The 14,231-nt window shown below is 36.0% G+C and overlaps 1 protein-coding gene across 2 annotated transcripts in view; it reads left to right on the top strand.

Annotated features, from left to right (window-relative positions):
- The window catches only part of cog5 (component of oligomeric golgi complex 5), a 127,060-nt gene that overhangs the window by 96,762 nt on the left and 16,067 nt on the right, over positions 1 to 14,231 (top strand). For both annotated transcript variants that reach the window (XM_060842895.1, XM_060842896.1), the window contains 4 exons: positions 3,447 to 3,608; positions 4,989 to 5,088; positions 12,390 to 12,500; positions 13,725 to 13,787. In XM_060842895.1, coding sequence (XP_060698878.1) covers positions 3,447 to 3,608; positions 4,989 to 5,088; positions 12,390 to 12,500; positions 13,725 to 13,787 — 436 coding nt within the window. The remainder of the gene's footprint in view (positions 1 to 3,446; positions 3,609 to 4,988; positions 5,089 to 12,389; positions 12,501 to 13,724; positions 13,788 to 14,231) is intronic.

A 14,231-nucleotide genomic window follows, 5' to 3' on the forward strand; every position in this document is an offset into this window, starting at 1 on the left:
TCCAACGCCAAACCTTTCCAATGTGTAAAACAAATATGGCCATTCAACCCTGTCAAATGCCTTTTCTGCGTCTAATGAGACTACTACATCTGGTATCTTTCCCTGGTGGCAGGCTTGAATCACATTCAATACCCTTCTAACGTTATTGGATGATCTACGGCCCTTAATAAACCCCGTCTGATCCTCCTTTATGATATGCAGCAATACCCTTTCTAGCCTCAATGCTAACGTTTTAGAGAGGATTTTAAAATCTACATTTAGCAAGGATATTGGTCTGTGTGACACCCAATCTTCTGGGTCCTTTCCTTTTTTGAGGATAAGAGAGATATTCACCTTTTTCAGCGAAGGCGGAAGACAATCCTGACTGTGTGCGTAGTTATACATGTCCGTAAGTGGACCAGCCAATATTCCTGTAAATTCTTCATAGAATTCAGCTTGAAAGCCATCTGGGCCAGGTGCCTTACTGCTCTGAAGTTGCCTGATTGCGTAAAGTATTTCTTGGCTTGTTAGGGGAACATTCAAGACTGATACCTGTTCTGGAGTTTAAAAAATGACTGCATCCTCCTAGTCCTGTCTTCGCAAGCCTGTGATTTATATAAAACAGAATAAAATTTCTAAAGATTGCGTTAATCCTTTTGTGACCATGAGTCAGAATTCCTGTACTTTCCTTGATAGCCGTGATAGTTTGAGGGGCCGCCTTCTTCTTTGCGAGAAATGCTAAATATCTACCAGTTTATCGTCAAATTCATATAACCTTTGTTTTGCAAATAATAGTTCCATCTTAGCCGTTTGGGTAAGCGTGGTGTTTAGAGCTGTCCTAAGGGCTGTCATCCTTTGCAATTTGATAATAGAAGATCTATCAGCGTATGCTGTTTCAGATGCTTTTAAGCGAGGTTCGAGCAGATGCTGTTGTTCTTCCTTTAATTTTTTCTGGGTCGCTGAGTATGAGATGATCAAACCTCACGTGTAAACTTTGATGGTCTTCCACATCATTGATGGGTTGCTAGCTGTACCTGAATTAATTTCTAAAAATGTTTTGAATTCTTGAGAGAAGTACTTTACAAATTTACTACCTTCCATACGCCAATGCCGGGGGGATGTCTCATTGTTCCTCACCTTTATTTCCATATATACAGCAGCGTGATCAGAAATTGCTATACTACCTATTTTACAGGATGATATGGAATTTTTAAAAATCGAGGGGGCAAAAAACATTTCTATTCTGGTATGGCATGTATGTGGATTGGAGTAAAAAGAAAAATCTCTGCCCTGTGGATGAAGGCAACTCCATACATCTTCTTGTCCTAATTCTTTGTTCAAATCCACCAATTGTCTAAATCTGGGAGATATTCCTGCAGTACTCTTGAGAATCTTATCTATTTCTGGGTCCATACTACAATTATAGGGGAAGATTTTAATTGTATGACGAGCACTGAAGAGCCATAAATTTTGAGAAGGCTTCTGTTATAAATTTAAAAGAATGTGCCGGGGGGCAATACAAATTTAAGCTCCCATATTCCTCTCCATTTGTAAGGGCTTTAATCAGAATATATCGTCCAGATTCGTCTTTTATCTGATTTAGAATTTTGAAAGGGAAATTTTTCTGAATAAGAATAACAACTCCCCTGCTTTTTGAGCTGAAAGACGAAAAAAAAGACCTGATCAAATCCACCCTGTCGTAATTTCAAGTGTTCTTTATCCAATAAGTGCCTCTCCTGTAGGAGAGCTATATCGACCCTTTCTTTATTGAGGTTTGATAATATTTTCTTCCTTTTGACTGGTGAATTACTCCCCTTGACATTCCAGGTGCACCACTTAACCGACTGATCAACCATAATCGTCTGGGCCAGTCCGAGACCCCTCGGGAGGGGAAACCCTATCCAGAACATCCCGAGCATAGAGCATATAAAGCTTACAAAAATAAAGGCTCTTTAATATACTCACATCGATATAATAAAAAACTATTTCTAAATAAAAAAAATACAAAACTTATTTAAATGGAGATTTTCCCCCTTGTTCCCAGGGGGTATCACTTCCTTTCCAACAGTCTATTGTATCATCTCCCAACCAGTGCCCCACTGTTGACCCAGGCGTTTCTCGATAGGATGAAGAGAATTCAAATATACTACAGAGCTAGAGTTAACAGTGAGCACCCTACCTCCTCCTACCACCCCCCTCCCCCCCACCCACACCAGCACCTGAATATATTTGGTAATGTTAATACCATGTATAACTATAAAATTACAACCTCAACAAGTAATAATTAAATATAATAATACAAAATAACATGGGAAAACAACCCCGTGCCTAAAGATTAAATTGTTTAAATGCAGTACTAAGCAACTAATTACATTAAGTAAAAAATATTTTGAATGACTTGGTGAGTGTGGTGGGGTGGGTGACCCACTTTGCCCAAGTCTTGGGAGGAGCACTATAGACTCAGACTTGCTGGGTCGCCGCCATCTTGGATCCCCCCAGAATATGTCTTTAGATTTTTTTTTGGAATTTAATGAAATATTACGTGGAGTAATATTCTTGCAAATCACTTTGATTTTAATAAGGGTTAATGTGGTGATTGTTGAAATTTAAATTTTAACAATTAAATTCATAAGACCATAGGAGTGGAAGTAAGGCCATTCGGCCCATCGGGTCCACTCCACCATTCAATCATGGCTGATGGGCATTTCAACTCCACTTACCCGCATTCTCCCCATAGCCCTTAATTCCTCAAGACATCAAGAATCTTATCAATCTCTGCCTTGAAGACATTTAGCGTCCTGGCCTCCACTGCATTCTGCGGCAATGAATTCCACAGGCCCACAACTCTCTGGCTGAAGAAATGTCTCCACATTTCTGTTCTGAATTGACCCCCTCTAATTTTAAGGCTGTATCCACGGGTCCTAGTCTCCCCGCCTAACAGAAACAATTTCCTAGCGTCCACCCTTTCCAAGCCATGTATTATCTTGTACGTCTCTATTAAGTCTCCTCTTAATCTTCTAAACTCCAATGAATACAATCCCAGGATCCTCAGCCGTTCCTCATATGTTAGACCAGCCATTCCAGGGATCATCCGTGTGAATCTCCGCTGGACACGTTCCAGTGCCAGTATGTCCTTCCTGAGGTGTGGGGACCAAAACTGGACACAGTACTCCAAATGGGGCCTAACCAGAGCTTTATTAAGTCTCATCCTTTTGTATTAATGATGCAATCAGTGACAATTATTGCAAGTTCAAGCATGTAATGCTTAAATTATTGAGTTGATGAGAATTCACACAAGCTTTGAAATTAGTGTTTGATTACTGTATAGTTGCTGCAATAAAAATGGAGAATGTAACATAAGTATCTTTACTATAGAGCAAGTGCCTGTGTTAATATATTCAAAGAATATAATTTCTATAATTATATTCATTAATATGCTAAGTTATAATAATCTCTAATTTCCTTAGCCCTGAGAAAGCCCTGAAAGATTCTCTCCAATTCTATGAGTCTGCATATCTCTCAAAATCATTATCACGACTGTTTGATCCAATCAACCTTGTTTTTCCTCCTGGAGGACGTAATCCACCTTCAAATGATGAGCTTGATAGCATCATTAAAACTATTGCAAGGTAGGTTTTGGTGCAAAGAGAAAGGTGCATCAGCTAATTAACTGTCATTTTTTTTGTTTGATAACACTTGCAAAATGCTTTGAGACATTTTATTAGTTTAAAAGCACTTTATAAATGCAAGTTGCTAATGTTTTACTTGAGGGCAGCTATTATAAAATTCAGCTGAAATCCTTTTAGCAGTTCGTTGACTGATTAGCAAGAAAATATCGAAAAGGTAAAATGATTAACGTGCTATCCATTACAACAAGATATAAAATATGTTCTGCATAACAAAGTTTGATAGGATTTGCAAATTATGTTCTCCTTTTTTATTGGGTTTTATGATTGATGCTTACTAACCATTTGTTTCTTTAAGCAATTTTCTTCTGGAAACAAATCATTAAAAATAGATCAGAGCTCATTGGCCAAATGCCCAGGAAAAATGGAACATAATGAGCTTATTTCTCTATGACTTTACCATTGAAATTGAATTTACAATTACCTGAAACATTATTTCATTATAAATAAATGCTTGTTTCTTACTACAGCCATTCTATTAAAATGAATGTGAAGCACAACGGCAAGAAATGGGTGTATCTTTTTCAAACAAATCCTTGCATATTTTAAAATTTACAATCCGCTTATAAAAGGACAAAGTACACCATCAATTTTACTTCCTCAGTTCTCGTGAAATTCGAATTGATTTTTTTTAAACTTCCTTTTTGTGACATTTATGCAAAACACGGAAAAGTATAAAGCAAACCTTATGGAAAGAAACTCCTATTTCTGAATAAAGTTTGACAAATACACCAGGCCGGAGTTTCTGTTTTTGTCGTTACCCTAATATTTTCTTTGGGAGTCACTGGTGTTTTGCTGGTTTTTGATTTCTCAGTACTATTTGACACTCATGTCCCCCCTCAAGGATTATTACTTATTTCTGAGGGTAGTAAAATATGATGTTCAACTTGGCTGGAGGCTAGTCATTGGAGCTGCTGAGACTTGCCAGCTGAGGTCAATCCTGTTCTTGCCTCGAGTCCTTTTGCAATTTTCATAAGGGCCTGAGTAGTAGGCATATATCCACACACTGCAAGACCTTTCCTCCTGTCCAACACATGGTCAGACCAATTGTTGTGCCCTTTTTGCAATTAACCTTACCAACTCAGTACAGGCAGGGGAAAGAATCTTGCATTTATTGTGCGAAGGTGAGCTAAAGTTAGACTAGCTACCAAGTGTGAAGCCACCACGATATTCAGTCATATTTAAGTTGATACAAATTGTGTCAGAAAACATAACATTTAATGTAAACAGTCAAAAGCTTCTGATGTGATCTCTTTTAATTTGTAATTAAAACTTCACAGAGATTTGAAATAGCTTTTCATGGATTCTTCTTTATACTTTCAGTGAATTCAATGTGGCCTCTGTGGATCTAAACTTGAGTCTTGCTGTTGCAAGGAACGTTGCTAAGACCATCCAGTTATTTGGAGTAAAATCTGAACAACTTGTAAGTCATGTATACCTCAGTAATTCAGAGTTAGTAATATATTAGAAAGAAAATGAAAAATATAAGGTCTTTCTGAATACAGATTAATCTTGATCTTTTGACTTGCATACAGTTTCTGAAATCTTTATTTTTCAGTATTTCAGCAAGGACTAATGCTTCACTTTTTATAGTGAAATCTGATGAACTGAAATAAATTTATGTCTACCATAACTAGCCTGTTGTGGAGCATTTGTTTAAGGAGAACAAATTGAACAATAATACTGAGGTCACACTGACAATTTTATGTTTATAGTATTGATTCAAATGATTCAACAACTGCTAATTATATTCTTTTGTTTTCTCCTTGGATCCCTGTTTCCTCTATTAAGTCAATGTATAGTTAGGCTAAATATTTTTATATGGTAGAAATTGATTTCCTTAGATCTATAAAGTGCACTTATTGATCTTTAATCAGGCTGAGTATGGAAATAATTTGCCTTTTCAGTTGAAATGGGTAGTAAGCTCTAAAATGTTATTTCATTAAATGGTAAGTACATTGGGGCACTGATACAATTTGTTCAGCAATGGCTCTTTTATGCTTCAACTCATTCCACTGCAGTGTTATCTTCATAAGTAAATCATAATCTTTTTGCAATTTTCAGTTTTGTTATTGAACTCTTCCCTTTTTAATCTATCATTTCGGTTAGATTAATGTTACAAATACTTATCTAGTATTACTGAGAATTGTATATGCCAGTACCTAATTTGTATTTTGTTTGTAGAGAAAAATCCCAAATTTATCTGATATAATTTACTTACGTATATATCTTGGTAGTCCAGTTGACATTTTAACACAATAAACAGAATGGCTTTTCTGATAAAATTCAAGCCTAATAAAAGATTGAAGATTGTACTACATATTTGGCAGTACAAGTTATATTTTAGTTACAGCTGCTAACAAAAACAGTTTATATTTTTCGATCATTTGAACACTTACGGAGATTATGAACTTTACTGGTTTCAGTCTGTGAATGTCAACATCTTACATTAGCACCTTAGCCATAAAATGGAATTTAATGGAATATCAAGATGAATTATCTTGTTGCATAGTGATAGTGACTCTATCTCTGGGTGTGGAGGCCTAGGTTCAAATCCCACCTGCTTTAGGAGTGTGTAATAACATCCCTGAGACTTGATACAAAAACCAATTTAAGCGGATGTTTTATCCACTCTGTATTTTCTTTTTGTCAACCTAAAGTGAACTCTGAAAGGCTTAATTTTAATCATTAGATTAGCCACTGAACATAATTACATCTGTGTCACTTACAATACTTGTTTTGTACAAATGTTCAGTTAACTAACACACCTGGTGACAGAAATATTATATTTAGTCTTGCTAGTCCTTTTTTAAATAAGAATGCTATAAACACTCTAAGGTCATTAACAATTAATGCCTTCATGGATCAGGATTGTAAACAAATGCATTCACAGGTAAATTTGGAGCAAAATGTTTTGATTGATAAATAAAGTTTATACGACATACAGTAATGATACTAAAGATTTGTTATGTAATCAATAACATTTGACACTTATGATTTTGATTTCTCATTGTACTGCAAAGTAGTGGTTTTGTAACATATGTATAATGTCACTATTAGAAGGATACATTAACGGCCAGCATTAAACTGTCAATTCAATCTTCCCTGGAACTGACATCAAATTATTCTTTCTGTTCCTGCTTAAATATTGATGAAATTTTAAATAAAAGTGCTAGACATACTCAACATATCAGACAACATATGTGGAAAGAAATAGAATTAGTGTTTCAAGTTGCAATGACCTTTCATCAGAATGGCTTGTTTCTATTTCAGGTTTTCAGCATCCTTAGTTTTGTACTGAAGAAATTTGTCTAAGCTTGTTTTGGTTCTGAGCAGATGAGATCCTCAAGCTCGCTATACGTTTTTTTATAATTGTCCCATTGGGCTAGACCACATGCAAACACCTACTCTTACAGCATATAAAATTCAGGACCTGGCATGGTGTAGGAAGCAGCGTAGTGGTATAGGAAACAATAGCATAATTATACTGTTGCTGAATTAATAATACAGAGGCCAGGCTAATACTTCAGAGACAAGTTCAGAACCCACTGTGGTGAAATTTTAATTAATAAATCTGACATAAAAAGCTAGTCTAATTAATGGTGACTATTATATGACCACACTATTTAGATCACTAATCTCCTTTATGAGAAGGAAAATCAGCTGTTCTTTGTATGTGACTCCACACCTACAGTGGTTGACTCTTTTATGTCCCCTGAAGTAATTAGTATTGTGCTATGTGTGCTAACTTGGATGGATTCAGAATATATCTTGCACCTTCACGTGTTTAGGAGGTGCTTTGGTCCTCTGGCAGCAGCAGCAGAATTGTATTTAAGCACAGTGTATAAACTCATTACCTCACCTGTCCATTACCATTACCATCACCCAGAGATTAGGCCTACGTCAATGAAGAGTGCAAGACAGCATGCTAAAAAGGAGCACTAGGCATACCTAAAAACAAAGTGTCAACTTGGTGAAGCTATAACCACAGGATTATATTCATGCTAAATTGCAGATGTGAGAAAGCAAACTGATCCCACATTCAACCGATCATATCAAAGCTCAGCATTTGTCACAACTATAGTACATTGTATTGGGCATTTGAACAATTAACATGAAGAGGAGATCTACAAATATCCCTACCTTCAATGATGAGGGGAATCTGGTTTTTCTGTGCAAAAGACTAGGATGAAACATATGCAAATACCTTTAGCCAGAAGTGCCAAGTGTTCAATCCATCTCTCCTTCCTCCTGAAATCCTGCCATCACAGATACCAGTTACCAGCCAAATCAATTTATTCCATGTGAGATTTTAAAATAGATGATGGACCAAATGCTGTGGACCTGATAACATTCCAACTATACACCGACGAAGGTACCTCAGAACTAACTAACACCCTTATGTCGCTGTTCCTGTACAGCTACAGCCTGGCATCTTCCTAATATTCGAGGAAATTGAAATAAAAAAACTGCGGTAGAGAAACTCAGCAGGTCTGGCAGCATCTGTAGAGAGAAAACAGAGCTTAGGTTTCAAGTCCCATGACTGTTCTTCAGATCTCTGGAATGTTTTTTTAAAAAATGTCAAGGAATGTCATGTCCACAAAAATCAGAACAAATGAATTATTGCAAAATGCCAGACTTTTTAATTTTTCAAATTAAAATTCTACAAATCAATTTAAAAAATTGAGATATATAATTTGCATATACACTGTGTAACTAACCATGTCATCCAACTCTCACCAATGCTGATTTTTTTCTTAATCAGATTTGTTCACTGCACTTTTTGTTACTAATTTTCCAATAGTTTGTTCATTTTTTACACCGATATTCACTTCATGATCTCCTAGTAAACTTATGATTTGCATCGATTGAATACTTCAAGATTGGCTGTGAAGTTAAATAATGCTGTCATTTGTCAGAGATCCTTGATAAGGATCACAAGTTATTTAGTTGGGATATCATTTATTTGTTTGTCCAAAAACAAAAGATCTAAAGACCAAAAATATTTTCAGAAGCGGACCCATAGATATGTGTAGTTCTGCTTTTCGGGAAAACACTTCACTTGGCTCACTTGCAGCTGAACAGAGCTAACCACTGAGCCACCTTGCTGCCCCTGTACTAGTGGGTCTGAGGTGCATGCATGGGAATGACTTGCAGAACCAGAAATCAGTGCATTGACATGCCGGTTGGTATGCACACAGCTTAGAGGGAGCATCAATTACCAGATTCAAAATAGCTTCATCCTTGTTTTGATCCACAAAGGAAGTTGTCCCAAATGTATTCTTTGATTGCTCCCATGGTGCTAACTCTGTCAGTTTGATTTTCCCAAAGTTTAGGAGCATTAAAGTCACCCATGATTAATGTGCTGCCATTTTTATGTGTCTTCATTACCTCCTGATTAATTATCGATCGACAGTATAGCTCCTGTCAAGGGGCTTATAGACTGCTCCCACCAGTGTCATCTTCCCTTGTTATTTTGTAACTCCACCTATGTCGATCATGCATTTCGAATCCAAAATTATTTCTTGCTTAAATATTTGTTCTACTTCATGCTAATGAAGTTACCCACTACCCTTCCCTCCTTCCTGTCCTTTGAAAAGTCACAAATCATGAATATTTAGTGCCCATTTTTGATCATCTTTTAACCATGTTTCCATAATGACTATAAGGTCATACCTATTAATCTCTATTTATGCAGTTAATTAATTAGTTTGCTTCATATCCTTGATTTTATTTTGTTTCTCTTTGTTCTTCTGACCAAAATACATCACTTTACATTGCTTTGCATTAAATTTCATCTGCCACATCTCTCCATTTCCCAGCCTATTACCTCTTGAAATCTATCATTCTCCTTGTCACAGTTGACAATACTTTTTGTACCAAGTTTTATACCATTTTCAATAGTCCAGCTTTGTCAAAGCTACTGCTAATTTTATCCCAGGTTATCATTTTTAAAAGTTTCTCTAGCACTGAGCTTAAACTGACTCTAGTTGTTGGGTTTATCCTAGCCCCCATTTTAAATAAGGAGGAATTATTTGGAATTTTCCAGTGACACCATCTTTATATCTGAGGATTATTGTAAGATTATTATTATTGCTGGTGCTTGTGTGATATTTCTCTCTTTCGCTCTCGGTGTATTCAATATTATTCACATTTACATTATCAATCTGACATGTCATATTGTCATACACTTTTCTGCTTCATTTTACTGCATTCTTTTGATATCCAGGAAACTCTGAATTGGTTTTTCCTGCCCTGTGTGGTCGGTAATATACTTGAATCATCTTCTGTCTAGACAGCTAATTATTCAGTTAGTTTACCTGCCAGTGTTTGATTCTCATTTGCCTGATTAATTATCTTCTCCTCTGGAATACTCTTCATCATTTTTCATAGTTAACTGATATTTTGGGACACTGGTCACTGTCTACTAAATGTTCCTTTGCATCCACTCTCGATACTTCATAGATCTCTTTTAATAGCAAAAATAATCTAGATACTGTGAAAATGTATCCACTTGTGGCTGCATCTAAAGCTAGAAATTATTATGACTTAATTGGGAAAAGTTTGCTGATAAACTAGCCCCACTATTCCACAAAGCGAAAGTGAGGACTGCAGATGTTGGAGATCACAGTCTAGATTAGAGTAGTGCTGGAAAAGCATAGGAGGTCAGGTAGCATCCGAGGAGCAGGAAAATCAACATTTCAGGCAAAAGGTCCCCACTATTCTACAAGCCATCACAAATGTAAAAAAAAATACATTCGAATCACAAAGGTGATAGAATTTACTTTACTCTGAAAGTCAAAAGTAATTCGCACCAGGTTTTGTCATCAACAGGAAAATAGCTCTATTTATTGTAAGAAAACTATTTAACAAATGGCAGAGAAAAAGTCGCTAATCCACTATTGAGTAACTTAAATTATATCCCTTTAAAATCCTAAGTGTATAATTTGTTACCCTGTAACATGGACAGAAGATAGATAGTTTGATACAGATATTACAGGTGAAAAAAAATCTGTAGATTAAAAGTCCAGACCACAAAAGGAAGAGTTACTGCTCTCTATTCTTTTTATTTTAGTAATTATGATAAATTGTCTGTAGACTGATGGTCATTCTTCAATTTGATAGATGATCAAGTGATATAGGTTTTTGTCTTGTATCAGTATTATTTATTTTTAAGACTCTTTAGGTTTTCTGTCTCTTCATTCGAACAGGAAGATGTTGCTGACTTCTGGATATCTTTGGCTGCAGTGCATACACAGATCTGTAACAATCTGAGGGCTGTCATCAGGCAACTTCTCCTAAGTTCAAAGCTTCCTTTTGCTGTTGTGTTTCATAATATCGTAACCTCACTGTTCTAAAAGCACCATTCTTTTGTGCAGCTAAAGATGTGCACCACACAATCCTACTTGATTTTCAAGTTACAAACCTTGTCTGCTATTTAACTACAGACCAATGTCCAACTTCCATGCCCAATTTATAGTACAAATGCAAAAATTTGTGAATCCTTTGCAAAGTCAAGTAAAATACAGTAATAAATTGAATGGGAATTTTGGGAGAAATGTTCACAGAATGGTAAGAATGTGGAATATGTTAGTTAAAAGAATAGCTGGCAGAAATCTCCTGAGAGAGAAAGAAATAGAGTAGCTATTTTGTATTTTTAAGTGTTTAAAAGTGCTGATAGGATGCCTCAAATTTTGAGAGCTAGTGAGAATGTAAATGTACCTTCTGATCGATAATTGGTCAGTACAACAAAAATATTTATTGGATTGTTGCCCCTATCATGGTTCAAGGTTGGGATCTGCATTTGGTGCCTATGTTGGGATCTCAAGCCAAAATGGAAAATCCTGTCCAAATTTCCTACTTATTTCTTGATGTGTAAGATTCCCAAGTTAATGTGAATGCAACTCTACTTTCATATTAATTTAACCTGAGTGTTTAATTTTCCTGGTTTCCATATTCATACTTCAACAGCAGCATACACATACTTACTTAAGATTTTTATGGAAGATATAGTATGTAAGGCAATTTGCAAGTTGATAATGGATTTAGAGTCTGAACAGAAAATGAGAGGAATTGGGTGAGGCGATCAACAGTGTCATTAATCGCACAGAATGTAAGGAGTCTTTTGAAAGTTGTGAATGTTACAAGGCTAGGAATTTTAAGGAGAGAATCTGAGTAACCAGGATCACAATAGCTAAAAGTTCTTTTGATGGGAACAGAGGGGGAAATCATAGTATAGTACTCTCAATTCAAACTTGGGAGGCAGCGAATGATGTAGACATATTTGATGGCAATAAAAGTATGACTGAGGATTTCAGTGGCAGTGAGAATAAGGTAGATATGGAGCAAGGTGGTAGAATTCAAATAGGCTGTCTTGGTGATGCAGTATACGTTAAAATCTCTGTCATGCCGTATACTCCATCTGCCTGGTCAAACTGGCAGGTGTGTCTAGATTGGGTTGGGATATCTGGTCGGCATGGACGGATTGGACCGAAGGGTCTGTTTCCATGCTGTACATCTCTATGACTGTAAGTGAAGTGTGGGAAGCATGTTGAACAAAACCTGTGATCTAAAAACCTTGATGAAAACCAAACAGTCTTGTCCAGCTAGAAGACATTCTTGTTGATTTACATTTTGGTTGTTGATTTACATTGTGTTGAAAGAATGAGAATACAGGAACATTGTTGTACCTAATTTAGACAATTTTAAAAATTTGTTTTGCAGTTGTCCACACAGGGTGATGCTAGTCAAGTGATTGGGCCACTGACTGAGGGACAGAGAAGGAATGTAGCAGTGGTGAATTCGTTATACAAATTGAATCAGTTAATGTTGAAGGTAAGAGTTGACATCTGTTGTTGAATGTCAACTTTATTCATTTTTATCTATTATAATTGCTTTAAACAACCGTGAAAAATAATGAATGACATAGGTTATTATATTGTATGTCTACTTTTCCTTAATCTGGAATAATTTTGAAGTGAAGACTGTCAATTTAACTGTAAGGGCTGAACTTTCATCTGGAGCAGATTCACTGTAAAATTGCATTAAACTGGGATTTTCTCCTGACATAATAGTGTAAATTCCAAGTCAGATTTCCAAGTCAAAAATACTGGATGCACCTTCACTGGTATTGCTGCAGCGTAGAGAGAACTCATTCTTGATGTGAAACAAAATAAGACAGAACAGGGAATTGATGATCTTTTATTAAAGAGATTTAAAAAGAAAACACACACAAAATATTTTTCTACATTTTTAGCCTGTGCCATGACATCTTCATGCTTGTGTATGAAGACAGAAAATAGAGAGATAGCAAGTAGGTGACCCTGTCTCAACGATCATCAGCAGACTTCCTATTGAAACCCCAGAATGTATCACCACATCTGTTCTCTTAGTAATCAGCGTTTACAGATTTCAGGCAAAGAAATTATGCAGTTTACCAGACCTTACTGCTGTTTAAATGTTTTTAAAGCTTGACCAATGTTTCCTGCCTTGGGGTGAGGTTGGGCCATGAGAATGGGTGTGGAAAGAATTCCCGAAAGTCCTGTCAGCGGTAGGTAGAGATGTAGTTTTGGTAGAACCATCATATAATTAATTTATTTGTTCTGACACTTTTGTCAAACTAAACCTGCTTTTAACTGAAGTGCAGTAGGCAAGTGCTCAATAATTAGTAAACGTGGTCATGCGGCTATCAAAGGAGATGGTCATTATTTTTTCTCAATAATTTACTCTTCACAGAGCATATGCAGTCTTCAAAAAGAAAGAAGATAATAGTATCCCTTTAATAACTCTCCTCATCGCAGTCTTGAAACCCACGATCTTATTTCCTTCCTTCTTCATATTGTCATAGTCTTAGTCAAAATTTCATTTAATTGTTGTTGACATTTGGAATTTTCAGTGCAATTTTAAGAAGTCTATTCTTAAAAATATATTAGATACTGTACAAAATACAGTTACTAAGTTCATAAACTTGAGTTTCTAAGTTTAGTGAAAGGGAATCGAGAGGAGATATGTATTCAAACCGACCATACCAAGTTTACTTATCAATGCTTGCATTTCCAGGTATTATCTACATTGAGCTCTTTACCTTCAGCTGCTGAACAAACAATTAGAATGGCTTTGGAGGTAAATTGCAAGCACGTTCTGGCTATTGTATTACTGTCTCTTTTGTATTCATGACATTAACAGAAGGAGTGCAATACTGTTTTTGGTTTTTCCTTTGGGTTTTTTTAAATTGAAAAAAATCAAATCAGGAATTTACACTTGCATTATTGAAATCTCGTTTACACAGTTTATCTGAGAATATAGCTGATCTTCCACCATAGCTCCAGTAGCCAATTGGAAGAATCCCCATCCAAGGAAATTCCAAGAACAAATGTCATTGTTATCCTGTCTGAAGTGAGAGCAATGGTGTGGACTGTTACAAAATATATCTCTCATCCATCTGATTCAATAATATATCTTAACAACCATCCTTAGGAATACATTTCTGATGTATCATAATATGAAACTGCACAACAGCTTTTGCCAGCTTCTTGGAATTATCTTACTAATTTTAATCCTGCTTTT

This window comes from Hemiscyllium ocellatum, chromosome 23, assembly GCF_020745735.1.
Source record: "Hemiscyllium ocellatum isolate sHemOce1 chromosome 23, sHemOce1.pat.X.cur, whole genome shotgun sequence".
Lineage (NCBI taxonomy): Eukaryota > Metazoa > Chordata > Chondrichthyes > Orectolobiformes > Hemiscylliidae > Hemiscyllium > Hemiscyllium ocellatum.